Genomic DNA, 27,625 nt, shown 5'->3' on the forward strand with positions numbered 1-27,625 from the left:
GAGTAGAGGAGATACCGGTATAGGACGTGAAAAGCCATCCAGCCGTTGGACGGGTGAGACGTTACAAGAAATTAGGAAATAGTGAGAGTAGTAAGAAAGACGAGCCCCCGTGGACTGTTGGGACAAAAACGGCCAGGTTTAAAAAGGCTGTTACAAGAGAAACGAGCAAGTTTAAAAACAGTTTAGGCGGCTAGTTAGCCTGTTATCACTTTGTAATTAAATAGAAATTAAGAGCTTTCGCGAAAGTGAAAACTAACTAGCTAGCTCCGTCCACCCTGCACTCTGAGAGTCAAGAGGTCGGTTGAATTTCAGCGGGACCCGGTGTCAAGCTGTGATTTGGACCCACCTGCTACAGGACCGCCACCTCCAGACCTCCGGAGCAGCAACACGGGGGGATTTCTGAAAACACAACCGAGCCTCTAGTGTCTGAGCTCCGAAGAGGAGGAGGAGGAGGAGAGGGAGAGCACGGCAGGCACAAAGAGCGGAGAGCATCCAGAGAGGGGAGGAAGGAGGACGGGACAACAACGGGGACCCAACAGAGAGCATCCCTCTTTAATTTCTGATCTGCACACACTGTGCCCAGAAGCATCATCTGAAAACGGTAAGAGCTTTGATGTATATAGTCTGTACATTTCCCTGTGTTGTTTTGTTCTGACGTGTGCGTATGTGCGCGCGCGCGTGTGTGTATATGTGTATGTGTACATTGAGGGGGGATCGGACAAAGAGCAAGGGAGCCCCATGACATCCGTGTGTATGCTGTAACCTACAGCTGGCTAAACAAAGAAACCGCTCTATTGCAATGATTTACCCCCAATCACGCTGTTTCTTCTCTTTTCTGTGTGTAGGGATCCTGAACGCTGTTTATCCACTAAAAGGTAATGCATGCTTACAGATATTTTCGATTTATATATATTTAATTAGGTGGGGGAAAAGTCCAATTATTGCTTTTTGATTGGCTAATTAACATTTGCATAATTGTTTTAGCAGAAGCTACTGGAGCCCTTTGTCATCAGGCTGTGCAATAAATACCCACACAAATAATCTTTATATGTATTTATTTACATTATTGGGGCACACATTTTATAGTCTAAATAAGACATTTTAACAGGATTTTTTGGTGATTTTATTTTTTATTATTATTTAATTTTTATAACCTTGCAACTAGAATAATACTATAATAAATGTAATAAATATCAAATCAAAAACACAAGCCCCTTAAGGAATACTACGACAAATATTGTGATACAAGAGTTTAAAATCAATAAATTATAGTGTAAAAAAAATGTGAACTTATTATTTTAAACCAAACACACAAAATTCATATTTTTGACACTACTATTTTGACCATTATTATTGTCCACTTCTCCGGCTGTCACCACTCATCCAGCATCGGTTGCTCCTCTCCAGGGATACCTGCTCCTGATCTGTCTGCCCCTCGGCCCCTGCAGTACCCCGTCGTCCTCTCCACTCTGTCCCGATGAAGGAGGCCGACGCCATCAAGCTGTTTGTGGGGCAGATTCCCCGGAATCTGGAAGAGAAGGACCTCAAGCCTATCTTCGAGCAGTTTGGCAAAATCTATGAGCTAACTGTGATTAAGGACAAATACACTGGCATGCACAAAGGTAGGTCTCGCCTAAATGTTGACTGACACAAAGACAGGCAGATTAAGAGAAAAGATTTCCAGTTACTAGATAGGTGTGACAGTAAACCAGATAGATGGGTGGATTTTCCTGCGCTGAGTGTCACATGTCACCATGGAAACTGTCACACCTACTCTCGTCTCCTTCTCTTGTTAACGCTGCAACATGAGATCATGAAGACAGGCGAGCAAACTCAGTCACTACACACACACGGTGAATCAAAACCGTGCTTAGGCTTGTGCCAAAATGCACTAAGAAGAATACTACATAAAGCTGTGATCAATCGCTTTGTAATACACGGTAAAGACGGCAGAGTTGAGAGTCTCCTAATGGTGTTAATGATTAGGTGGCTTTAAATAATGGGCCCCTCAACAATAGATCGGTAATAAAACTGCAGAAAACACACACTCTCTCCCTCTCTCACACACACACACACACACTGACCTGGGGTCCTGTGTGCCATGAACAAGATTAGGCTGTATGCTCCAATCAGTGTAATGGGCCTGTAAGCCTGGGTGACACAGGGGAAAGAGTCTGTTGTTTTGAGAATCCCCACGGCCACAGTAAGCTCCTCTTAAAAGCAATGAGATGGACCAGAAGATGCGTGTGTGTCTATGTGTGTGTGTGTTCTGTACTTTCCTGTATGTCGAGTCATTCTCAGTTTCCTGTGACGTATGCTCTGTGTGAATGTTTCCTTCCTTAATCGTCAAATCTTCTCTTCTTTACTCTGGATCTACATTAGTGTGTCTGGATGCTAACCTGCTGCTAATCTTGTTGTCTTAGTGCTGGTGACAGGTGTAGTAAACAGCCCTGGCCAGCCAGCTCTGCTACCTACCCTTCCCTCACACACACAGACACAGGTACAGCACATAGCAGAAACAGAGGGAGTGTATTTGGAGTGATCGTGAGGCATGCGTAGTGGTTGGTATAGGGCAGGAACCTAACTGTGCCCAGCCTGTGAGGCCCTGTTAGCCCCGCGCACACGTCTGTGGTGCTGTCATGTGTGCTGACTCGTGCCGTGACGTTCTGAAATGTGCCGTGCCGTGGAGTGTCCTTCTCTGCTCTAGAGTGCATCATCATGGTGTTGTCAAGTTTAGTTACAGTGCATGATTTAATATATATATTTTAAGCTCTCGCCCAGTTTTCCTGTAGTCATAATTCAGACTAGGAGAGAAGCAAACAGAGAAGGCATCAGAAAAGGAGACGTTAAAATGATTTAAACTGTGTGTGAGTGTGTGTGTGTTTTATAGGGGGGTGACACAGAGACAGAGATAGAGAACGACAAATATTAGAGCTGCTCGCTGACCTTTCCTACCTTTACTCCTTTTCCCTTTTCTTCCTCTCTTCTCCTGTCTCTCTCTATCTGACAGGATGTGCGTTTCTGACGTACTGTGCGAGAGAGTCGGCGCTGAAAGCCCAGAGCGCTCTTCACGAGCAGAAAACACTACCGGGGGTAAGTGCACACAAACAAACACACCGCACACACACACGCATCCCCAGACAGTGCAAACTTATGCAACAATGCACACAAGCTAGCACGTACGCTCATATCACAAGAGCCCCCCTCCCCCCCAACTACATACACAGACGCTGCCAACTACGCTGTATACACACACACACACATGCACGCTCAGATCAGTGTGTGCATGCGCTATTGGACGTTCAGCTCCCATTAGTAACACTGTGACATAACTCAGCAGCCAGCAGGCGTCTTGCTGCTAAGGACAAACACTACCTCTCACAGGAGACACATAGGGTACTCCGCGAGCATTATCATCTCCATTTCTCTGTCTTTCTCTGTCTCTCCATCTCTCCTGTTACCCTCCGGTGATAGCTCCCGCCTGGAGAGAGTGTGTAATTAATGTAGCCGTTCCCCTTTGTCTCATCCCAGTCTCCCTCAGTCTCTCCTGTGAGGGATCGTGTGCTGCGGCTGGGCTCGGGGTAGGACACTGTTCATTATGGATGGGGCACCGTGCGAGATTTGCGTCTGTCTCTTGGGCTGTACCTCTCTGTCGCTCCTTCTCTTTTTTCTCTTCTCTCTGACCTGGTTTCCACTGCACTCAAAAACTGCTCCTAACAGTAACTGCTTTGGAACATTTCGCATTTTTCCCCTATTTGTATTGCTTCACCACTACCCAGCCTAAATAGAGAGCGATGTGAAAGTAAAGGATGTTTTTCGGTAGTTTAAGCAGAAAGGCAAATCTAGCTTAAACATCTATTCTATTCTGTCGCCCGGCCACTGATCAGAGTTTCAGTTCCTGCACCTTCTCCGCAAGCCGGGGTGTTGATAAGATCTCTGTGAGAAAATGGTTGGAGGAGAGCCTGAAGAAAAGGCTTTGGGGGAGGGGAAGTGCTCTGAAACACATGAGCACAAATCCCTGCGTACATACATATTGCAATCACGCGTGCTTTCCCAACGCAGCTCCCGGATGCCTCATACAAACGCGGCATGTTAATAATGACATTAATCCAATTAGGCCTGCTAAGGAGTCTGACCTTTCCACTGTCTGCTGCGTCTCGTTCCTCTTTCTCCTGCTGCCCTTTGTCCTTTGACTCATCCCTCCAACCCTCTCTGCTGCTGGCATCCTTTTCCTGTCTGTGACATCAATAACAGGCCTCGTTGCAGGAGCAGGATAGTTTCCAGATTAATTGTGATGAATATTCCGGACACTCGGAGGAAACATTTGCAGGGAGGATACTCGTTAGCGAGTGCAGATTCGCTAAAGAGCCAGCACGCACACAATCAGAGGCACCACTCCCCAGAGGAAGAATAGTGCTGAAACGAGGGTGTGGCGATCGTGTGCTGGCTTTTCAATAAGCTCGGACTGTTAATGAGGAACATTATTGGCTTTCCTCAATTTGGAGGATCTTGCATTTCCCCTTTGTGGTTTACATGAAAGAGATATTGTCCCGTATTCCATCTGAAAGTCAAGTACTTGCAAGAACATAAGCAATTATTGCTGATGAATAACAGTAAATCGCAGCTATGCACACATTTTCTTTTACTCAAAGCACTCAGATGTTTCTCACTCATTCCCAAACAACACGGGTGGATATGCCAGAGATTTTTTTCCCGGGAATATTTGGCTGCAACTTGCAATTATGTTTATTATTGATTAAACATGATTTCAGGGTTAAATCATTTAGTCTTTAATTCTTAAAACAAATAAAATATTTCCCGTATTCTTTCCCGAGAATTTTCCCAGAAGCCTTTAAGTTTTAAATCGCGCTTCTTTTGTTTCGACCAGCAGTCTAAAACCCACAGACTCTTTATTAACTGTCATTAATGACAATAAAAGAAGATGGAACCAGCAATTGTTTCACTTTTATGCTGGAAAAATGACTGAAATAATTAACGGAACAATTCATTTTCTTTCAATTGACTAATTGATTAATCTGCTAATCGTTTCAGCTCTAAATCTTATTTCTCCAAATGATTCCACAGCGATTTTGAAGGCGGCTCCACAGTGCACCTCCTCCCTGTGGCTCCCTGAAAGTTCAGCCCTGCTATCACTTTCCCCCTACCTGTCTATACGCTCTCTCCATCCTCCGTCTCCCTCTCTTCCTCCCCTCTCTGCCTCTAACCGTCTTTGACAGGATTTGGAAATGACTTCAGACGATTTCTCTCCCCCTGTCACACATCCTCCTATTGTCCCCTCCTATTCTTCCCGAAGAATTGCTTTTTCATCTCTCCCTTATTCCCCCTTTTATTTTTTTTTGTCCCCCAACCCTCCATGCTGTCCCTCTTTTCCATTTTATCTCTTCTTCTCCCTTCAAATCCCCACTGTCCTCTGTTCAACTCCTCCCCTCGCATCCCCCAGTTTCCCTGCACCAGTAGAATATTACAGAATGTTCTCTTCTCTACCCCCCAACCCTGTCATCGCTCGCTCCTCTCCTCTCTAAAATCTCTTCATGGTATCCTCCTTTCATCCCCCCTTTTCCCTTCCTGCTGTCTTATACTCGTTTTTTTCCCTCACTGCACACTCACGCTTCCTCCTCGGATTCTCATTTCACAGTCATTTATGGTAACCCTTCTTCTAAGTCCTCCTCTCAACGTCAGTCCCTCTCTCTCGCTCTCACCATCACCCCTCCTCCCCCTCGCAGTTCCTCTACCCCTCGTCTCATTTCCCCTCCTCTTGATTAGTTGACCCTTTTGACCGTTTCACACCCCCGTCTCCTCCCTCTCCTCCCCCCTCTCCCCTTCTTTTCCCGGCTCCACTTGTTAAGCTGCATGATTAGTTTCTCACAAACTCATTTTCATAGTCGGATCCCGGGCTCACTGTGGGGCAAAGGGGGGCGCGTGAGGTGTGTGTATGCATATGTGTGTGTCTTGAATGTCAGGATTGCTCTTAATTGCGGCTACTCGTGGAACGCCACGGCACCTCATGCAACTTTAATAGCGCTGTAGCATCACACGCTGATACAGATGTGTTTCTCTTACAACGCCGGTGACAAGTTGGATGCTGCAGAGCGCTTTCTGCTGCTTCTGTCTGCCGCTCGCTGATGGGATTTAACGCTGATTTAACAGTTCCAAGCAGCCAGTAGAGGATTGAGAGGAAGGAGACAAACACACAGGGAACTGCAGAGAAACTATACCTCACTCAGATGCCCCAAATAGCTGCAGCAGGGGCAGTAGACTGTTAGATTGGAAAATGAGGGGAAAAAAGGACAGAGGGATTGAGAGATAGAGCGAGAGAGAGAGATGAACAGATGGCCTTATCAGTGTGTCCTGTGCCTTGTGTTTAATTTGGACACAGAGAGGGAAAGAGAAGCGCGGAGGGAGCACGGGATGAAGAGAGGAAGAGACTTACATTATGTTAGTCACAGTGGCAGAAATTCAACAGCGGAACCACAAGCAAGTCCCACTGTCGCGCGCAGATGTTTTGGTGCGTTAGATGTGGCGCCGAGATTCCCTCTGGGGCGCATGCACATGAAAGAGCTCGTGTTTAGCTGCTGCTCATCAGTGCTAATTTGCACTTAGGAATTTTTTTTCATGCATTTTCTGGAATGTAGGGTTTGCACAGTGTAACTTAATAATGAGGAAAATATTCTGAGATAATTTTTTTTGCTGCTATAAATGTAATTTTTGATGCTTAACTAGAAGACTGTACGATACAGCTAAATGAGTGAACAGTACAGAAACGATACGGCAATAAGCAGTTGTGTCCTTGCATCCTATTGATTTGGTCACATAGAAGATATGTTGTACCACTGCCTTTTGTCTTGTTAATACAGAGGGTTGGTGGCAGTAGGCTGACAGCATGTGTCCAAGGTCAGAGGTCAGGGCTCAGGCTCTAGTCAACACATGCAGGGAGCCTGGTGTCAGAGCTGTAAAACTTTCAGCAGAACCATTAGAATAAGACATAGCACACACACACACAACCCCCACCCCCCCGTCCCCATGAGTGATAGGACCACGGTTTAGTAGCATGATGAATTTGACAGAATGGTTTCAGGTTGTCTGTGATGAAATGTTACTACAGCGTAATACATTTTACACGCTCGATTTTTTCAGTAAAGATTAATTATTTTTACAGTCAAATGTTAATTCCTTTCCTTCCTTTGTTGCTAGTGTTGTATATTACAGGGACTAACTACATACAACCGCAGATCCCGCTGTTTTGGTGGCAAATAAAAAGGAAACTTAGAGTTAAAGTGGTAATCTCGAAGAGCTCAGTTTCGCTCTCTTTGGCGGCACCTCAGGCGACAAACGGTAATTGCGGGAGCACACTTCCCAGATATCCAGACAATTTTGCATGTGTGACGTCCACAGTTGGCTCTGGTTGTAACTCTTAATTTTCTCTCTGACGGTCAAATTTGTTTCTTTTTCTTTGGATTTTCACTTATTTTTGAAGTTGTATCCGTAGTCATCGATCTTTTCTTTGTTTGTTCAGCCATAGTAGATTACTGTTTACTCGCAACACTTGCAGAGACCAGAAAAGCAGCCACTTAGCTCCGCCTACCCTCTCTGGCAGACCAACCACTGCTGGGTGATGGAAAACGCGTCACTAACTGGGCACCGCTTGGGATTTTTTCCATGAAAAAGTCACCACAGACACCCAGTCCATAATAATACTATATACTGCAAATGCAAAGGCTTTCATCAGTGAGCCATAGGCTCAATCACCATTGTGTTACCTCATTCAGCAATAGCTAGTGACTTAACAGACATTTGTTTAAATGGAAATCTTCCAGAATTGATCTTTAATGCACATTGTGCTGTCTTCTTATACAAAATTAGATACAGAATCATAACATACTGCCTTGCATACAATATCTAATGATATTGCAATACGTATTGAATCATAACCCCTGTATTGTGTTACACATCGTTTATCACAGTTTTGCTAATTCCCAGCTCTAATCTGCCGGTGACAACAGATGGAACCATTACATTTAGTTATCCTGGGAACAATCTGGAAACATGACTTCAACTATTCACATCCAAATGTAGTCCGTATACCTCGTTATGTCTCTCCTGTAGGGCCTCTGGGAACAGAAAGAGTAATGCTCACACTGACCTGTCACCAACATACAAATGCACACACAGAATTTGCAGTGATCATTCATACAAAACTGTCCTTGCTTTATCCTAATCCCTCCAATCCATCCTTCCCCTCTCTCTCTCTCTGAGGCCTGTTTAGATTTTAACCTCGCCTCTCCCTCCCCTCTCTATCTAGCGCTCTATCTCTCCCAAGGCTACTGCTGCTGTATTTCCTCCCTTATCTTCCCCCCTTATCTTTCCCTTTTGTTCTTTGCCGCTGATATCTCTCTCTCCATTTAATCTGCGCTCTCTTCTCTCGCCGTTTATCTCTCCCTTCATCTTTGTTCTACTTCAAACACGAGCGTTCGCACGCACACAAACACACGTGTGTACACGATCGTACACACAAACACACTCGGGCACATCTGTTTGGTCACGCTGGCATCCGCAGATCTCAGTGTAGGTGAAATTAAAGTGTGATAAGCAGCTTACCAGGTGTGTGTTGTCATGCTCCACTGCTCTCCAGGCAGCACTCTGCTCCCTGTTCTTTGATTAGAGCCAAACTGAAGCCTGCGCACACACACACTCGAACGCACACACTTACTTATGCACACATTGTACTCCCCATGACGCACTTGATGCCTAATGAATTATTAAAAAGGCTTGAAGAAGCGCCACAGGACATGCAGTTAACAACAAATGATGCAGCAGAAGATCGATACACTTATGAAAAACATAATAAAAGTTTGCAGTAGTGATATTGATTAAATGCGTTTGGTATGACAGCATTCTTACGACGATTAATTGGAACAGTTCCATCGCGGCTGCTGGATCATGCAAACATGACGGATGCTGTTATGTATTTTATTGAGCCTGCACTAAGAGGGGAGAGGAGTGAGCTTGTTATTTATGTCCCCAGCTGAAAAGGCTGTATTTGTTTACATACGCAGTATGGACTCTTATGGACTCAGCTGGGAACTGAGCAGCAGCTCAGCGGTGAAGCAGGTGCTACTTCTTTACAGTTAGCGTTATATAGGAGACAGTTCAGACAGGGCAGTCATTCCCTTTATCTACTGTTTATCACATGGGTTAACTCCGGCCCGGCCCGGCCCTTTTATTCAAATGTCAGTGGTGAGCACAGATTGTATCCGATTCTTTGGCCTCATTGTCACCAGAGGAAATATTGAAGCCAATCTTCACAAGCCACATAGCTTCCAAACATTTAGCATTTTTCAGGCTCACAAATCAGGTGAAACTAGCTTTATTCGACACCTGTTTCTGTCTTAGCAACACACTCATCAGCATCTCTTTCTAGCCAGAAACACAGAATTAAAAGGGACTTAAACTATGCATTAAAAGTTTACTCTATATTGTTCATGCTTTTGGAGGGGAAAAAAGACACCACGCCCACTTGAGAATGAAATCCTTCCTGGACAGGAAGCATATACCAGCTGTTATCATTTGCATAGCTTGTAGTGGGTCATCTTTAATATAGACAATCTTTGCATGGAGTACTTATTTCATAAAGGAAGCCCAAATATGCCTACAAATAAGCTTTCCTAACATCACATGAATGCTCGTCCTGTTAGCCTGTCTGTGATAGGACAGGGAAGTCAACACTGTCTCTTTACATGTCCATCATCCAGTGTTTGTAGCTGATGTTTATCAGATCCGCTCAGGTCGCGTTCGTGTGCATGTTGTGTATGTTCTGCGTGTGTTTCCATGTGGAATCTAAGATGCCTGGCAGGCAGCCTCCCTGTGGGGCAGAGCTATGATGAGCAATTATCCACTAGGGCGACTTAGTAGGCTAATTTAGCATATTTATGTGGTCAGCAGCACTGTTTACTATTCCCCTTCACTGCTTACTGCTGCACTTTCAATTTAGAACAGACCCCAGCTCCCTCTCTCATTCACTCTCTCTCTCTGTCTTTCATTTTCTCTCCATCTCTTCCTCCTCTGCCATCCCTCTGCCTCTATCTCTCCCCGCCTGATGGGGTTTGTGATGTGTATCGCTCCCCCCCCCTCCCTCGTGCTGTTTCTCTATTTTTATCCTCACTGTGTGTGGGATGGGAAGGGAGTAGAGGGACAGGTGTAGAATCAAGTGTGTGTGCTTGTGTGTGCATGCGTGTGTGTGTGTGTGGCAGAAGTAGATAGAAAGAGGTGGAGCCAGAGAGAGCGAGGGACAGAGGGGGTATGCAGAGTAGAGGGGTGTTAGTGTTGGGTTGTGTACAGCTAAGACTAAGGGGGATTTAGCTTGTTTGTTTTTAAACAAAAGTCTTTGCTCTGCGTGTGTGTGTGTGTGTGCTCGCCGTGCATGTGTGTTCTCGTATGTGCATGCGCATATGAGTGCATTTGTGCATGCAACATGGACAGAGAAAGACAGCCAGCCTCATATTTCACCACAAAATTGAGGCAGAATCTAATCATAGCCTCATAAAAGCCTGACCCTGGAGAGCGCCTGCCTCTTTAAGGCCTGACACACACACGCACACACACACACACACACACACACACACACAGGAACATTTTGTATCATTGCCAGTTTGAAAATTATGTTTGTGTGGACACATGATTACCAGGTTATGTGATTGTTCGCTGCCAAATCTGCGTCTCTGTGAAGCCGAGCTCTGAAGTCTCCCAAAGTTGAGTCCATTTCACACACCATCTGTTTTGTGGATCCAGCCAGCTACAGAAATCTGCCGGGCCCCGTCTCCATACTCGTACAATGAAACAGCTCTTTAGATTTGATTATCAGTCATCATTATTGCATCTGATGCCGGACCGACATGTGCAACTTAAAGCTGGCTTCAGACCTGGAGGGCGGCGCAGCGCGGGCAGCTTTAGTGTGCCCGGTAACTGTAAATCCTGGATCCACTCGTGGCTTACTGCAAGCCGCACACTTAAGGTGATGAATGTGGAAATCAAGGCATGGTCCACAGGTAAAACATTCACATTTAAAACATATATTTCACACCGACAGATACAAGTAGTTTCACTGATTATTGTGAGAACAAAACATGGTGTCTTTCATTTATATATATTTTAATGAATTATCAAGCAGGAGAACAAGTGCCAGTAAACTGAGCGAGCCAAAAAATCACTTAAACGCAGTGACCTTAGCAGGCGCTCAGATCAGCTTTGATCATTGAGAAGTGCTGGATGATAGAGCAAACATCTCTCCCTTTACTGTAACATCCACCGACATGCACAGACCTTATTCTTCTGCTTTCACAGACGTCTTCTCACACATATTGCTGTCTAAATTGGCTTCCTGAAGTTCCTGAAACCTGGATTATAATTCAGCCAAAACAATCTCTGCGATGTACCTTATAAAAAGTCACAAAGGAAGTCGTCACGCTCGATAATGTTGCAGTAAAACCTGCAGCCTAAATCCAGACACCTTGTCTCAGCATGTTAATTTATACGTCTGCACTGAGACGTACGTATAGAGCGGGGGCCCGCGCTGAATGAGTGTGTGAATGAAAAGGGGGGTTAAGAGTGCTGATGGAGGAGGGCCATGAAGAGGTTTTGGCATGAATAGGGCTGTATAGACAGGGAGGGGGCAGGGTGAGACAGGGGAGGAGCAGAGGAGGTCGGGTTAGAGAGAAGGAGGAAACAAGACAAAAGTTTGCCGTAATGAGCGTGGAGGAAGGGGCAGGCGGGTGGTGCGCCGAAGAAAGGCCCTTTTCTGGGTGGTGGAGGAGTGGGAGGGAGTCAGGGCGCACTTCTGTCAGTTTAAACAGAGACATCTGTCAGAGGGGGCCACTGCATATGTGTGTGTGTGTTCACTATATGTGTGTGTGGGTGTGTGTGATTAGGCAGGCGGGATGACAGGACTTTAGCTGCACCTGGGGTGTGACCTCTGCTCTGAGGTCTCCTCTCTAACCACACTTCAACCTGCTTTCTAAAGATAAAGGCCCTTTCACGGTGACCACAGGGCCAAGCTGGAGCTTTATTACACCAAATTACACTATTGTAGATCAGCGCACTTAACAATGCTCCGTCAAACAGCAGAGGAGGACAACAGGCAGTGTAGCTCTGTCCTCTTTGTTCATTAAGGACTGATTTAAGCCCTTTTTAATAACACACCTTTTTAGCACGGATGAGGGGACGTGCAGGAGGATTTAGGTTCATTTGGACAGACTTGTGTGCATTTTAAAGCAAATTTGAGCTATTGAAGATTGTATTCATTTCTTTATTTTGTGTGCATGGTTTGATACATTTCCAGGACTTAGCTTTGGCTATAACTTAAAGAATAAGCTGTGTTCTCTTGATTTTACGCCGCTTTCCTCGACCTTAAAAGACAATATCATAGGGTCAAGTAAAGATGCAAACCCTTGTAGAGCTAATGGAAGCCAACAGCAGGTGAATGAAACAACATTTACAAGGCAAGCTTAGCATTTCTTGGATGGATTAAGGTGTTAGAGGCGATCTTAAAATACTGTCTTGGATCCGATCAGCTAAATATTAACACGTTGTTGAAGCCTAACCGGTGCACATTAGAAAGAAGGTACGGCACTAAAAAATGCAGCACTTAAAATTCATTTTACTCCTATGATGTGCACAAAAACAGAGTCAATATTATTCTTTTTGACTTTCCATTAAGCCTTTATAAGAATATGCAGGTCATTTGCATAATTTCATGGGATCCTGCCTGACGCTGTAACAATCTGAGCATCCAAAACTGTGTCACTGGCGCTGCATTGAATGTAATCTCACTGAATATGCGATTTTTGCAATCATGAATTTGTATGGCTTTGAGCAGCCTTTTTAATTCACCAGCTCATTTCCCAAAGGACTTACACTCCCTAAAATAGAAAGAAGGTCCAAGTGCATAGGTCTAACAGTTATCCGCTATAGTGCTGCTGGATTATGTTGGACTAAATCCAGAGGATCAAATTTCAGTGAGTGCTCCGCTGCTGCATGCAGAATGCTCTCATTGGGGTCTGACAAAAACAGCATAATATTATAGGGATCAACAAGGTGGTTAGTTCTGCTTTCTGCACGGTTTGATGCCATTACTATGCAGAGTGATAAAGAGGGAGAGAGAGGAGAGAATATGTTGGTAATCCATGCTCCAGTAGAGAGGCTGATGAAGGGTTAACTGCCAGATAATGTATTGAGAGGAGGAGAAGGAGGGCAGACTTCTCAGGTGTGAAGAATGGAAGAGAGAGAGACAGAGGAGGGAGGGAGGAGAGCGGCGGGGGGATGGGCCGCTCAGGAGCCTGTATTATGGTTGCAGGCCCCCGTTGCCAGGCGACGGAGCCGAGCGAGATGCCAGGTTGCTAGGTAACCTGAGGGATGCAAAGCCTTAGCGAGTGTGATATAGAGATGGGAGAGAGAGCGAGAGAGCGGAGGTGGGGTGGAGCTGGGCTGCTCCAGCTTCCCGCTCACTCTCTCTGTTTCCACACACGTCAGTGTCTTCGTCCAGCTGTGGATCAGAGACACAGAGGGTCACATGACTCATTATCACGCCATGTTTACTGAAATATAAACACAGCACAGCCTCTGTGGAGTGTTCTCACACAGATGATCCAACATCTGGGGTTTTTTGGTGTTTAAAGATATGAGCTTGAAGATTTTTATTTAAATAAATGTCTGTGAAGTCACTATCTATCGCCGAATGAGGTAACACAATGGTGATTGAGCCTATGGCCCGCTGATGAAAGCCTTTGCATTTGCAGCATATAGTATTATTAAGGACTGGGTGTCAAAAATCCCAAGCGGCACCCAGTTAGTGACACATTTTCCATCAGCCAGCAGTGGTTGGTCTGCCAGAGAGGGTAGGCGGAGCTAAGCGGCTGCTTTTCCGGTCTCTGCAAGTGTTGCGAGTAAACGGTAATCTACTATGGCTGAACAAACAAAGAAAAGATCGATGACTACAGATACAACTTCAAAAATAAGTGAAAATCCAAAGAAAAAGAAACAAATTCGACGCTCAGATGAAGGCAAACAGTCTAAAAGGGAAAGCGACCGTCAGCGAGGAAAATCAAGAGTTACAACCGTGACAAAGGGAGACAACCGTAGACGTCTGACTACACTTTGAAGCCTCCTCCTGCAGCTACCGTCTATCGCCGTTAGGTGCCGCCAAAGAGAACGAAACTGAAACCTTCGAGATTGGACCTTTAAGAAACAAGTAATTAAAGCCACAATAGATGCTGATTGCTCCACACTTGACTTATTGAAGGTTAAACTTATCGGGACATTCAGGCTGAGGCTTCTTTCATATATAAACGTTTAAATTCAGATATAATTCAAATCATTTTCTTACATTGTAATGTTCCTTTTATTGAAACTCTCTCTCTTACAATGCTCACAAAATGGATTCCAATTATCGTCATCATGATATTCATACTACATGTAATTGTTTGTCCTGTCTGTCAATATCCTCAAAAATCACCAGCAGTCAGACCTCAAATATGAGCAGATTAAGGCTATTCCATCATAAATCTGATATTATAGTTGGTAGTATTGCCCTGCCCTTGTATAATAAAGCCAGAGAGCCATTCCACTTATACTAGTATGGAAACAGCAGACCCCTTAAATTCATACAGTATCTTTTCTACATATTTTTGCATTGATCAGCATAAGAGTATTCAATCTTTCCCACGTGGGTGTCAACATTAAGTAGAGATATTTTAGACGTTCGTGGTTTAATGTGAATAAATGTTTCTCAGAGGGGACAAATACGAGGTCATCTGAGCCGCTATTTAACTCAATTCTGGTCTTGCAGTGTTAATGTAAGCGTTGAGTGATGAGTTTAAAGGGCAGCCAGGCATGTTACAGTAAAGATGGAGAACAAATAAGGAGAGGTGGAGCAACACACACGAGAGAGAAGGAAGTGAATGAGAGAGAGGATGGAACGGATGGGAAAAGATAAGAGATGCCCGTGTCATCATCAGGAGGCAGGGTATGGTGGGAGGGGAGGGAGGGAGGGAGGGGGGATTATGGAGTTGAGAGTGGAAAGAGGGGGAATTGAGGATGGGGGAGAGGAAGAGAGCGAGGGAGCAATGATGCTAGATCGTGGAGAAGGGATAAAAATAGTTTTCCTTTCTTGTGCTCTCTGGAAAATGGACATCTGAAATTGTGTGGATGGAGTGCTCCAGAGGGAGATTGAAGGGGGGATGGGTGTGTGTGTGTGTGCGTGTGTGTTAGGAATAGAGATATGAAAAGACACTGTTTGTGTGACTGTACACACACACACACACTGTTGTCATGCTGTGCACTGTAATCACTTTTATATTTCCGTTTGCGTGAACATTTGTGAGTATTTCCCTCCAGTGTTTTGATGTCATCAAAAAGGGATCAAAAGACCAAAAAGATAACATTGATTTAACACTGTACTTTAATCCGTGCTCCCGATAGTGCACGTACACACACATTTACATACGCACACTTCCCCCTACCCTCATGATGTGGCCAAATGGTTTGTTCCACTGATTTTGCGTAGGTGGGGGAGGGGGGAGAATACGATTTGATTGGATAATCCAAGGATTTAATATCCCCTAATCCTGGCACAATCCTCTCTGCATTACTGCAGGGAGTAAGATTAACTGTATGTGTGTAGTATGTGTTTGCTCCTGTGTGCGCGGAAGGGCCAGGCGGGGTGCTCCGGGAGCGAGGAAGAGTGTGGTGTACACTGTGTGTGTGCATATGTGAGTGACATACACTGCGTGTGTGTGTGTGTTTGTGTTGGCACCACAGCATGCAAATGGAGCCGTGTTTGCATGCAGGGTTTGTTCAAGCGTGAGTGCGAGTGGACGTGCCTCCGCCGAGCGCCAGTGGTCATGCAAGCTCACACATGATCATATATATCACATATCGGGGCCCTCGTGCGTGGCTGCTGCTCGATCCTCGGTCCTCAGAGATGCACAGACTCTCAGCCGGGGCTTCTTAGTATGCAGCAGGACGGATCAAACGGCGCTACAGTACGGAGCCTGCTCCTTGTACGAGCGCACGTTTGCAGATGGTTACTGTTGATTAAGTCTTAATTGGAACGTGAGTAATTAGAGGGTAATTTGACTTGAAAGGAGCGTGTGGCTGTTCATGTGTGTTGGAGAGAGGAAGACAGAGTGGAGTACAGTGTGACTGACTAGCAGGGACTGTACTTTATTTGCATTTTTCTCTCGGGCTCATGGGAATTTTAATTACTCTACTACAATATAGATTCAGTTCCCTCACCTTCTCCCTCTCCATCTCTTCGCTCGGAGCCAAATCACACTGATTTCCTCCTGCCCACATCTTACTCTCATAAATTCTCTCTCCTGTTCATTTTGTTCTCGTACATTTTTACTAAACCTCGCCGCTCATTTCTCCCCCGAGATAAAGCAGCAAAGATAATGAAGAGGAGAGCGCGAAGCCAGCTAAAGCGCTCCTCCTGCACAAATTCTTTGTTTACCCGAAGAGCTCAGCAGTCGCCCCTGGCAACCAGCATCCTTGTTTACCTACCCAGTGTGCCGTCATATGATTGCCATGACAACGAGCTGGTTGCCATGCCAATTTTCCGATGCCATTGTGTTGCCTCTGTGGCGGCAGTGTGCACCTCTCACCTGCTTCACACCCTCTCCTCTTCCTCCATCCTCCTCCTCCTGTACGTTACATTTACATCACATAAAGGTCAGCAGGGTTCAAACAAACACACGCACACACAATCTCAGAAACAGACTGATAAGCTTTGATTGATAAGCAGTAGTTGGCGATCATTAGGTGCTTCTGTTCGGCCTGTTTTACGATGGCAGGGACGAGCTCCAATAGGCCTAATGAGGGGAGAAATGAACGAGGTGATGGATGGAGAGACGGGGAGAGAAAGGGTTAGTGGACACAAATCTCGCTACAATCAGCCTGCGCTACAACACAGCCCCAAATCAATGAACAAGACGGGACTGATCGATGGGTTGATAGCGCAAGATGGATGGAAGCGTGGATGGACAGCAATAGCAGCAGGACTGATATGATGGATGGACGGATGGACGGACAGTGCGGGTGGAGTGTGTGTGTGTGTTTTCTGTGAGTTTATGTTTATGCCGACAGCTCCGGTCAATAAAGGTGTGTGGTTTAAAATGTGCATCACTCCTTCCTCTGCAGACCTTGTGTGTGTCTGCGTGTGTGAGCGTGTGTGTGCGTGATGGCCTTGCCTTAGATCAATAGCTCTGTGGTGACAGCTAAGAGCTGATTAATCAAATGTATGGACCAGTCCCTCTCTGCTCTGCCCTCTCCTCAATTACCAGCTTCATTACATTGCCTTAACACCCCACTGGGACCTTTCTCCGCTCCTTCTTCTCATCCCCTCCCTCCTCCTCCTCCTCCTCCTCCTCTCTCCCTGTCCTCATCCTGTGTTCCTCCATCTGAGTTTTTCTCCCCCTTGTCTTTGAACAACTCCTGCAAAATACATCTCAATGCTACCAATCACTTCCTGACTGGCAGTGAGACAAGGCGTTAATTAGAACATTTTCTGCTTTGTTGCAGCACAGTGAGGAACTTTATATCTGACGCTGAACGATAACAGTGTTTATTTAAAAAAGAGGAGCTGCTTGTTCAAAGCTCGGAGAGTCTACCCCACACGCTTGCTGTTTATTTCCCCTTTAATCCGCCTCTCTTATCTCCTCTACCTTCCTCTCCTTGCTCCATCCACTCTTCCTCACTCTTTTCCTCGCACTTCTTGCCTCCTTTCATCGCCATCATTCTGCAGCCCTTCTCCTCCCCCACCCCGTCCCTCTGGCATTAACACTGTCTCATTGCCTCAGTGCTATGACTAAGCACTGTGTGTGTGTAGTATGTTGTCGTGCCGCTCTGCGTGTGTCTGTGTGTGAGTGTGACGGGCCTGTGCGTCTATAGATGGTATATGCATAGAGGGCTGCTTCAGAACATGTGTGTGCATGCGCGCTTCAGCGTGCATCTCTGCAGTCGTGACATTTTTTAGACAGTCAGAGTCACGACTGAATCACGCCCCTCTCCTCCCCCTCGTTCCCCCTTCTCAATTCTTTCTGAATCATCCTCTCAGGGGCAGCTTTGCTTTCATCCTCCCACTCGCTGTCTCTCTCCTCGTGTAATGCCTCTTTCCATTCACTCCCTGGGTTCCTCTTGGCCTTCCACCTGCCCTTTCAATCGGCCGAAGTCGGTCGGGGTCCCCCAGGCCTCTCTCTCCCTCTCCCTCTCTCTCTGTTCCTCGTTCTCCATCCTTTTATTTTTATCTGACTGCGCCTCGTTCCCTTCACACACTTGTCATATCATCCCACTACAATACCCCCCTCCCCTCCCTCCCTCGCTCTCTCACTCCTCTCTCTATCTCAATCTACTCTTGTCCCTCATCTAATCCAAAGTTCTTGTGTAATCCAGATCAGCTGGCCCGCATTCTTAATCTCGTCACTTCTCAATCCCCCCTCCATTCTGTGTGTGTGCGTGTGTGTGTGTGTGTGTGTGTGTGTGTGTGTGTGTGTTTTAGAGCGAGAGAGAGAGATAGTAAGATTGTGTGTGTGTTTTTACAAAGAAAGAGAGCAGCTTGGGACAGAGTTTGGACGCACCTGTCACCTGCTGACCTTGATTTATCAGTGACTTAAACACACACACACACACACACACACACACACACAGACATATATGTTTTCTGTATATACAATTGTCACAAACACAGTTCAAGTCAACACAGATGGTTAGTTACCTCTTATGTAAATGGAAACTGCTTCACTGCTTTATAAGCATTTAATGGATGTCAGTGGCTCCAAATAACAAGTCCTTTTTAAGATATAATTGAAAGTATATAAATGTCCTTTATTACAATTAAAAGTTACATTTGTGAATTGCATTATTGTCCATCTAAGAGACATTTATATTTCCTAACTCCAATTGAGATTTGAGAAAAAAGATCTAGAGGGTGTTAGAACAGATCACCTGACCAAACATTTGTGAATGAATATGTTTCTTTTTTTCAAGAAACAAATGATAGTTCACTAAACTGTAGGTTTGAAATAAAGTAAGGAACAATTGAGCATCTTTTTAGCAATATGATGTGTTGAAAAGTTTCTTGAATTCAATTCAATTTTGCACTAAATCAGTTCTGATCATAGCAAATTACTCATTCATTACTATAACAAATTGTCCAAAATTTCCTACCTTATTTTGGTCAAATGTCATCTCCTCAGACTTTTAAATTTCTACATTAAAGCGCCCGTGAGGAACTTTGTGTTTGTGTTGATTTTGGTGCCCCCTGTGGACAAAGCTGTACCTCTTATCTAATTTTGTCTGAAGTGGTGGTTTTATCCTGCTTTCTTTTACAGTCATATATATCACTCACTTTCAAAGCAGTCTGTTTCATAACCAGTGAAGAACTCCTCACTGGAGATGTAAAGATACAATCCTAAAGACTTACATTTTTGTGCTCTTGAGCACCTCCCACTGGCAGTACTCTGTAATTATGAGAGCACTCTGCCCAATTTAACCAGACGTCTACAGCTGGCTTGCATTGTCGTAGTTCTAACTCTTGGTTTCTCCTCGCTTTCCTTTTTAGACTGTTTGCTTCATCTGAGCGTCGAATTTGTTTCTTTTTCTTTGGATTTTCACTTATTTTTGAAGTTATATCTGTAGTCATCGATCTTTTCTTTGTTTCTTCAGCCATAGTAGATTACTGTTTACTCGCACTTGCAGAGACCGGAAAAGCAGCCGCTTAGCTCCGCCTACCCTCTCTGGCAGACCAACCACTGCTGGGTGATGGAAAACGCGTCACTAACTGGGCGCCGCTTGTGAATTTTTCCACGAATTCCGCCACAGACACCCAGTCTGTAATAATACTATATACTGCAAATGTAAAGGCTTTCATCAGTGGGCCATAGGCTCGATCACAATTGTGTTACCTCATTCGCTGATAGATAGTGACTTAACAGACATTTATTTACAGGGAAACAAAGAGTGAATATATAATTTCAAAGAAATCTGGTTTCTGTTTCGTGTTTAAAAATATTATTTTCTCGCCTGGATTTCTTCTCTAGAGCGGATCAATAATATACTCTGACATTTTCTGGCCTTTATGAACAGGTACACTGTAACTGGAGTTGATCCTGAAGACTCCTTTCCTGTAATGGAGAGAGACTTGTTTATGTTGACCATCTGTGTTTGTGTTCCTTCCTTCAGATGAATCGGCCAATCCAGGTGAAACCAGCTGACAGCGAGGGCAGAGGAGGTGAGACCTGCACTTAAAAATAGTTACACTCACAAACGCACGCACACACTTGTCAGTGGATCAGGTCCAGGTGGAAAGCAGTCAGCAGTGTGCATGGTGGCTTACTTTGACTTCTGCTTTTAGTAAATACACACACTTGCACACATTTAGATCACGCTCCTCTCTGTTATTGACTTTTGCTGTAGTCAATGCTGCACCCTGGTGGACATGAATGGAAGCTTCCGGATAGATAGATCAATTTCCATTTATAAAACTTCTATAGTCTTCACGTCAGAGATGTGAGCAGTTAGGGGGAATTTTAATTGATTTAATATCTTCTTCCTTTTTCTTCACATGCTGTTGGTCTCTCAGAGGACAGGAAGTTGTTCGTGGGCATGCTGGGAAAGCAACAGAGCGACGAGGACGTCAGAAGGCTGTTCGAGCCCTTTGGCAGCATAGACGAGTGTACTGTGTTGAGAGGGCCCGACGGCACCAGCAAAGGTAACACGCTTACAATTCATGCAGACACACATAAACCACCTTTTTCAATTTGCTAGTATGCTGTGATTTAATACCGTCTGCGTGCTCTAACTGACTTTGTTTTGTTGCAGGGTGCGCTTTTGTAAAATTCCAAGGACACGCTGAAGCCCAGGCTGCCATCAACAGCTTGCATGGAAGCCGCACAATGCCTGTAAGTTGCATGTATGAGATTACAAGTGATTTAAAATACATACACAAAGGGTAAGCACACATTACAATGGTTGCATGGCCTTCCAAGGACATGTACATAAATCACATGAGAGAGTTGCTTTGGTCCTGTTCAAAGCATCCTTTATACGCCTGCAGCTTCATAGAGAACATGCAGCCGTGTCCTATTAAAACAAAGAAGAAGGAATCATGTAACTGCAGCTTAAAATTTGCATCAATCTCCATCTTTAACCACGCAGGGAGCGTCGTCCAGTCTGGTGGTGAAGTTTGCCGACACGGAGAAGGAGCGGGGGCTGAGGAGGATGCAGCAGGTGGCCTCTCAGCTCGGCATCTTCAGCCCCATGACCCTGAACTTCCCCGCCTACAACGCCTACACGCAGGCGGTCAACGCACAGGCAAGAAGAGCACCAATGCATACAAACACTCAGCGCTCTACACGCACATATACACACCAAGTTTGTAAAGGGAGTGCTGTGCTTATGAAAGGATGTAATAAGTTTGAAGAGGCTATCAGTGGTCTAATTGGGGCTAATGTTGTTACACAGACAACAGAACATACGTCATCTGGCATTAGCTTTCCCGCAACACACAACCATTAACCCACTGACTCAGGACATAATGGCCTTGTAATTAGATCTCTATTCATCTGTTCCTCCATCACTCCCTCTCCATGTCCCTTCTTCTCATTTTTCTCCCCCTCTTTGTCTCTCTCTCTCTCTTTTTCCCATGTCTATTTAACCGTCTCTTTGTCTTCTCTCTCTTGCTCCTCTCCGTTTTCCCCCTCTATCTCCCTCCTCCCCCCTCTTGTTCCTCCTACCCCTTCCTCCCTCTCTCTATCTGTTTCCTTCCCTGTCTGCAGCTTGTCCAACAGCAGGCCCTGGTTGCCCAGTCAGCGTACTTGTCTCCTGTGGCAACAGTTGCAGCCGTACAGATGCAGCAGATGGCGGCGCTCAATGCCAACGGAATCATTGCCACACCCATTACACCCATCACGCCGTCCTCGGGTAGGAAAACACCAGACACAACCATTCATACTATTACGATTCTGCAGTCTTTTCCCTCAGAGTGCTCCATCAAAATAAAAGTCCTAAAAATGTTACAATGTTTTCAGCAGTATGTTTTCACGAGTTATAGCAAGATAACTGCACGAATGATGAAACAGGGTGAAAGAGTTGCAGTGACATTGTCTGGCCTGCGTCCGTAGGTACAAACACTCCACCAACTATCGCAGCAACGCCTGTGTCAGCTCTCCCTCCGCCAATGGGAGTGAACGGTTACAGCAGTTTGCCCGCCCCCACCAATGGCCAACAAGCAACAGAAGCACTATACACCAATGGCGTCCACCCATATCAAGGTATTTTAACAACATCTAAGAAGCATACTGATGCATCTACTGCTGCAGTTGAGTCATTAAAAAGGAAAAGGATTGATTATGACTTTGCTTTTTTTTCCTCACTCTTCAGCTCAGAGTCCAGCACTGGACCCGCTACAGCAGGCGTATGCGGGCATGCAACACTACACAGGTTGGTTGAGGACAGATTAGAAGGCTGACCGGATGTATTCTTCAAATATATTATGTTCCTGTAACAAAGGACCAAAAGGCTTACAACCAAAACAAAAGCGCTCACTGTACACAGAAGATCGCGTTAATAGAGTCTTTACTTGGGCAACAGGCAGGCTTATGAGGCATGCAAACAAAGTCTGCAGAGTGCTCAATGCGCAGGCATCTCAACATGATGTAACAAATGCTTACATGTATGTACTATTGGACAAAAGGATTAAGAGGAAACAAATAAGATGAGGCTCAACTTCTCACTGTGTGTTGGGATGGTACATGGAGTCCCCATGTAAAAGCTCTTATTTTGAAAGTCACATCAGATCCAGTGAGAGACATGTTTTTCCATGTTAATTACAAGTGTCAGAGTAATTAAATCTCTATGTTTTATTGTAATATCTCACATTTATTATTATTAGTGTGCAGATAAGCACACAGCTCATGTAGTAGGTCAAATAAGGACTCTTGAAAATGGGGGACAAAGCAGTCAAACTGTCTGCCTTTAGTTTGACCGCCCTCGTTTCAAGGATAGAAATTATTCAAGGGCAACTTATTGAATCAATTTTACTTTGATTTATTTTAGTTCATCGTGACACCACACACACGCAGACGCGGATGCTAAAAACGTAGTAAAGCTAATCATACACCAAATGTATACATGATTTATTCCCATGGAGTTAAAGGGGGCTGTAATGCGTGGATACCAGACTGGGATCAACATGTCATTGTTTATCAGACTTGCTCCATTTAACTGATACAGTTAATAGTTTTCACCTTCAGCAGGAGACGCCTCAGTTCAAGTGAAACCGCTCGATTGGACGCTGCCGTGTTGCCACCTGTTGTTTTCACCCAATCACACTTTGTCTCTGTCTCTCCCAACAGCGGCGTATCCTGCTGCCTACGGATTGGTCGGCCAGCCGTTCCCCCAGCAGCCAACACTGGTTGCCCAGCAACACCAGCAGCCCCAGCAACAGCAGCAGAGAGAAGGTGATGTGACTTCCTGTCTGTCGGGGGGGCCACACCCCTCTCTCCAAAGATCCTGTTTAAAGTTGTTTATCACATGGGTTTCACAGTATGAGCTCATTTATCACACTCTGCCTAATGTGTTTGTGTGTGTGTGTGTTTGTGTGTGTGTTTCTCAGGTCCAGAGGGCTGCAACATCTTCATCTACCACCTGCCTCAGGAGTTCAGTGACTCTGAGATGCTGCAGATGTTCCTGCCCTTTGGCAATGTCATCTCGGCTAAGGTGTTTGTGGACCGAGCCACCAACCAGAGCAAATGCTTCGGTGAGACACGCAGACAAGGGGAGAAGGAGGGAGGGAAAAGGGGGAGAGCAGACGTATTGGAGAAAAGGAAGGACGAGACAAAAACACAGGGGGTGACTTTGTGGAGCATTAGATATTGCGTCAGTTTAATTATTGTGTCTTTGAGACAAAGAGAAGAGAAGTTCTGATGAAACACTGTAACATCTCTTCTTTCTCTCTCTCTCTCTCTCTCTCTCTCTCGTGCAGGATTTGTGAGTTTTGACAACCCGGCCAGCGCTCAGGCCGCCATCCAGGCCATGAACGGCTTCCAGATCGGCATGAAGAGACTGAAAGTGCAGCTCAAACGGCCCAAAGACGCCAACCGCCCGTACTGAGTGACAACTGAGAGGAGGAGGAAGAGATCAAATAGAGGTGAGGAGGTGCAGAGTGACGCGACATAAAGAGAAGTGAGGTGTTGTATGTTGGGGGAACAGGAGGATGAAATTAGCTGCACAAGCTAGCATTAGCTTTGACAATGCAATGCTAATTGATGGAACAAAGTTAGAGAGAAAAAGCTTAAAATTACAGTGAATTATAATCAACTCAGGAAAAGTGAAAATACTAAAATATTGTTTCCTTTTTATTTTCTTTCACAATCTTTTATTTTCTTTCCTGCTGTTTTGATCTTTTCCTGAAACGGCAACTTACCTCACCCAAGATCCTCCCGTCCAATCATAATTCACCAGGACCCCATCGCTATGGCAATGGTTGCCTAGTGACTGATAAAGCCCCGACCCCCCCTTCCTCTCGCATTGTTGTAAGTTGATTGGTTGGCCTGTGTTTGGGTTGCTGTGGCGATTGATTGCCTGTGTTGGTTGCCCCCTTGGCAATTTTTGTTCTGTCACCTCGAGCAACCAGCCATGCGTTGACCTGCATGTCCTGTTGCTGTAGTGACCACAGACTGTGTTTGGTGCATTGTGACTTTATTTTGTATTGACCTGTGCACATACTGATCAATAACTGTCAATAGTCAGGATTGTACTCAGAATCAATTGATTTAATTGGATTTTTGATTCACTTAATCATTGTATTAGTAATCCGATCAATTCTGTAGAAACGCTCGTTACTTTCCGCAGCTTTGTTTTTGATCAGTTTCTGTAGTCTTCTGTTTGGTGTCTTTATTATTTGAACCAACTGTTTGGGTAAAGTAGTGAGCGTGGGCATCTATGTGTACATATGTGTCTGTGTTACACTGCTAGTGTGTAATACAGGAGTGCATAATAATCCTTGTTGTACTGGTGTCTGTGTAGAGAGGTTTCCAGAGGTTTCCATAGTGGACTGGTGGAGAAATGTAGACAACAAATTTCATGGGAAAAACATTCATAATGATTTTATGCAATTTACAACAATGTTGGACAAGAGGCTATGAAATGATTATGCTGTCATTAGTTTAAATATGGCTACCAGCTGTTTAATAATACAGAAAAGGCGACTCAAGTCTAGTGACAAAAGCACACCCTATTTGGGCGAGCATGCATTTTGTTGAGCTGTACTCTGATAGGCTGAGTTTTATATTCCTGGACTCTGATTTGTTACTCTGTTTGATGTGGCACTTCAGCTCCTTTTTTTCTCTTCCTTGGCCTTTTTTTCTTTTACATCTTCTATCACTGCTTTTGTGGTGTTCCCTCCCTCTCCCTTCACTCTCCCTCCCTCCTCCAGTCTCCTTATCTCCTCTTACTTGTTCTCCCTTTTTTCGCTGTCAAAGTCTTTCTTGGCTTCTCTTCATCCCAACCTCCTCTTTCTGTCCCTCTAGCTCGTGTTTTGAGGTAAAGGGTATGTGGTTGTTATGGTGGAAAAACAAGTGCCTCTTGCTTATTGGAGAACAGCCTTCAACTATAGGAATTCTGGGAGAAAAATAAAAAAGGATCTCTTTAGTTTGATGTTAAATAAATCCTCCACAAACCCCAACCTTTACCAAAGAGGAGTAAATGTGCAGCTGCTGTCAGGCCGGTGTGTGGACGCATCGTCACATGGCAGCACACATTATAAATAAAGTATTCTGTTTCTATTTCTAGGCAAACTTTTACATAACACATCCTTGTGGATAACAGGAAGTGTGGAATAATTAGTGGCCCTTTCTGCCACTATTTCAACCTTTAAAACTGCTGCCTCTAAATCAGATTAAAACAATCACCCAGAATTTCTATACTGCAAATGCCAGAGAGTGATGCATGTCGGTAGTAGTGTTTGCTTGCCATGATACAAGGCACACGAGCGCAGCACAAGCTGATAATGCGCAAACACATAAACGCAGATATACTGAAGCTTATACATGCACACATGCATACCTCCAGACACACACTTCCAATCACACACGAGGGAACACGAGTAATGAATTTTCACTGTATTGAGTTGCATGATCCAGACACTGTGCGTGTATGTGTTAAAGCACCATGATTTATTGCTGTTGAAAGACAAGAGCTTTACGACTGTGAATGATGCCTTCGTGTTCTAACTCACCAATGAAACTGTAGTAAAAAGACGAGCTAGGTGCAACGTGCTGCAAGACATATGATAGCAGGTGAAGTCATGCCTACAGAGTTTGTTTGAGGGGGAGGGGCATGTTTGAAAAGATGTAAAGATGAGACAGAAACATGGAGCTCCGGTTTGTTTATAACTTTTTTCTTTAACTTCTTCCCTCCTCCTCTGTCCCTCTGTCTCTCTCTACCTCCCAACTCTCCCTCCCCTCACAGGTGACCTTTCAGAGTCCAGCCGAGGTGGAATCCCAGGGTTCATAGTGCTTTCAGACTGTCCGCTACCTTTGAGCGTCCGGGGAGTGCAGAAACACACACACAAACACACACACACACACAGAAGAATACACACGCACTCTCAATACTGAACCTCAGACGGTACAAGGCTGATATACAAATGTACATAAAACGCACAAACACACACCTGCTGACACTCACACAAACACACACAGTCAGTAATCTTACACATGCAGCCAGGAGCTTGGTTTGACCATGGTCTGTGTGCAGTTTGCCAACAGGGTGTTAAGTACAGTTAAAACGACTCGGACCGAGCATGTATGGAAGGTACTGATGAAAAATGCTGATATATCACTACAATAGACTTTAACCTGTCTATACCATGTCTATTACATGACAAATATAAAGGGGCCGATGTTTCATAATAAAAAAAGGAAAGAAAATAGAAAAAAGACAACTAAATGAGTAGTTAGAGAGACTTTGGAGAAGATCCTAATGACGTGTAAATAATTTAGTTTACAAAGAGCAGCATTTAAAAAACAAGAAAAAATGCAAAAAGAATACTACTTTAGATAAACACTGAACAGGACACAGCGACATTATTGTTATTATTATTATTATCATCATTATTATTATTATTATTATTACCACTAGTAACATCATCATCCTCATAAAGGGATATTACATTCCAAATTGTAAAATGGGAAATCACTAACCTATTTTAAATTTCTACTTAGATTTTAGGTGAAACTTGGGGGAGGGGGGGATTGCACTTTTATTCGGGAGGTTTTAATATTTGAGCTATTTTTTATTTATTTACTAATTTATCAATTATTTTGTTTATTGGGAGATGGGGTTTGAGTGGGTTGCAATATTTTGATTTTAGAATTTTCTAGAGAAAAACCTTTTGAGGGCCTGTTTCTGTCAGACTCTTGCAATCGAGTAATTATAATGTATGTATTAATTATTACAGCAATTATATTTATTTCTAATTTATTGAATCCTGTTTTTGATCCACTCTCTTTTTAAGTTAAAATAAAAAGTATCATACTAAATGTTCTAATGTGCTTCA

At 44.5% G+C, this 27,625-nt stretch overlaps 1 protein-coding gene across 1 annotated transcript; it reads left to right on the top strand.

Annotated features, from left to right (window-relative positions):
- Positions 1-27,625, top strand: celf3b (cugbp, Elav-like family member 3b). The gene is made up of 15 exons (XM_069656630.1): positions 1-601; positions 846-875; positions 1,408-1,622; positions 3,011-3,093; positions 20,248-20,296; positions 20,648-20,776; positions 20,887-20,966; positions 21,223-21,378; positions 21,843-21,987; positions 22,188-22,337; positions 22,447-22,506; positions 23,421-23,525; positions 23,681-23,824; positions 24,050-24,214; positions 26,536-27,625. The coding sequence occupies exons 3-14, from the start codon at positions 1,478-1,480 to the stop codon at positions 24,175-24,177; spliced, it is 1,374 nt and encodes a 457-aa protein (XP_069512731.1). The 5' UTR covers positions 1-601; positions 846-875; positions 1,408-1,477; the 3' UTR covers positions 24,178-24,214; positions 26,536-27,625.

This window comes from Semicossyphus pulcher, unplaced genomic scaffold, assembly GCF_022749685.1.
Source record: "Semicossyphus pulcher isolate SPU_LCO1_2020_fin unplaced genomic scaffold, fSemPul1.0.p SCAF_9, whole genome shotgun sequence".
In the NCBI taxonomy this organism is placed as follows: Eukaryota; Metazoa; Chordata; class Actinopteri; order Labriformes; family Labridae; genus Semicossyphus; species Semicossyphus pulcher.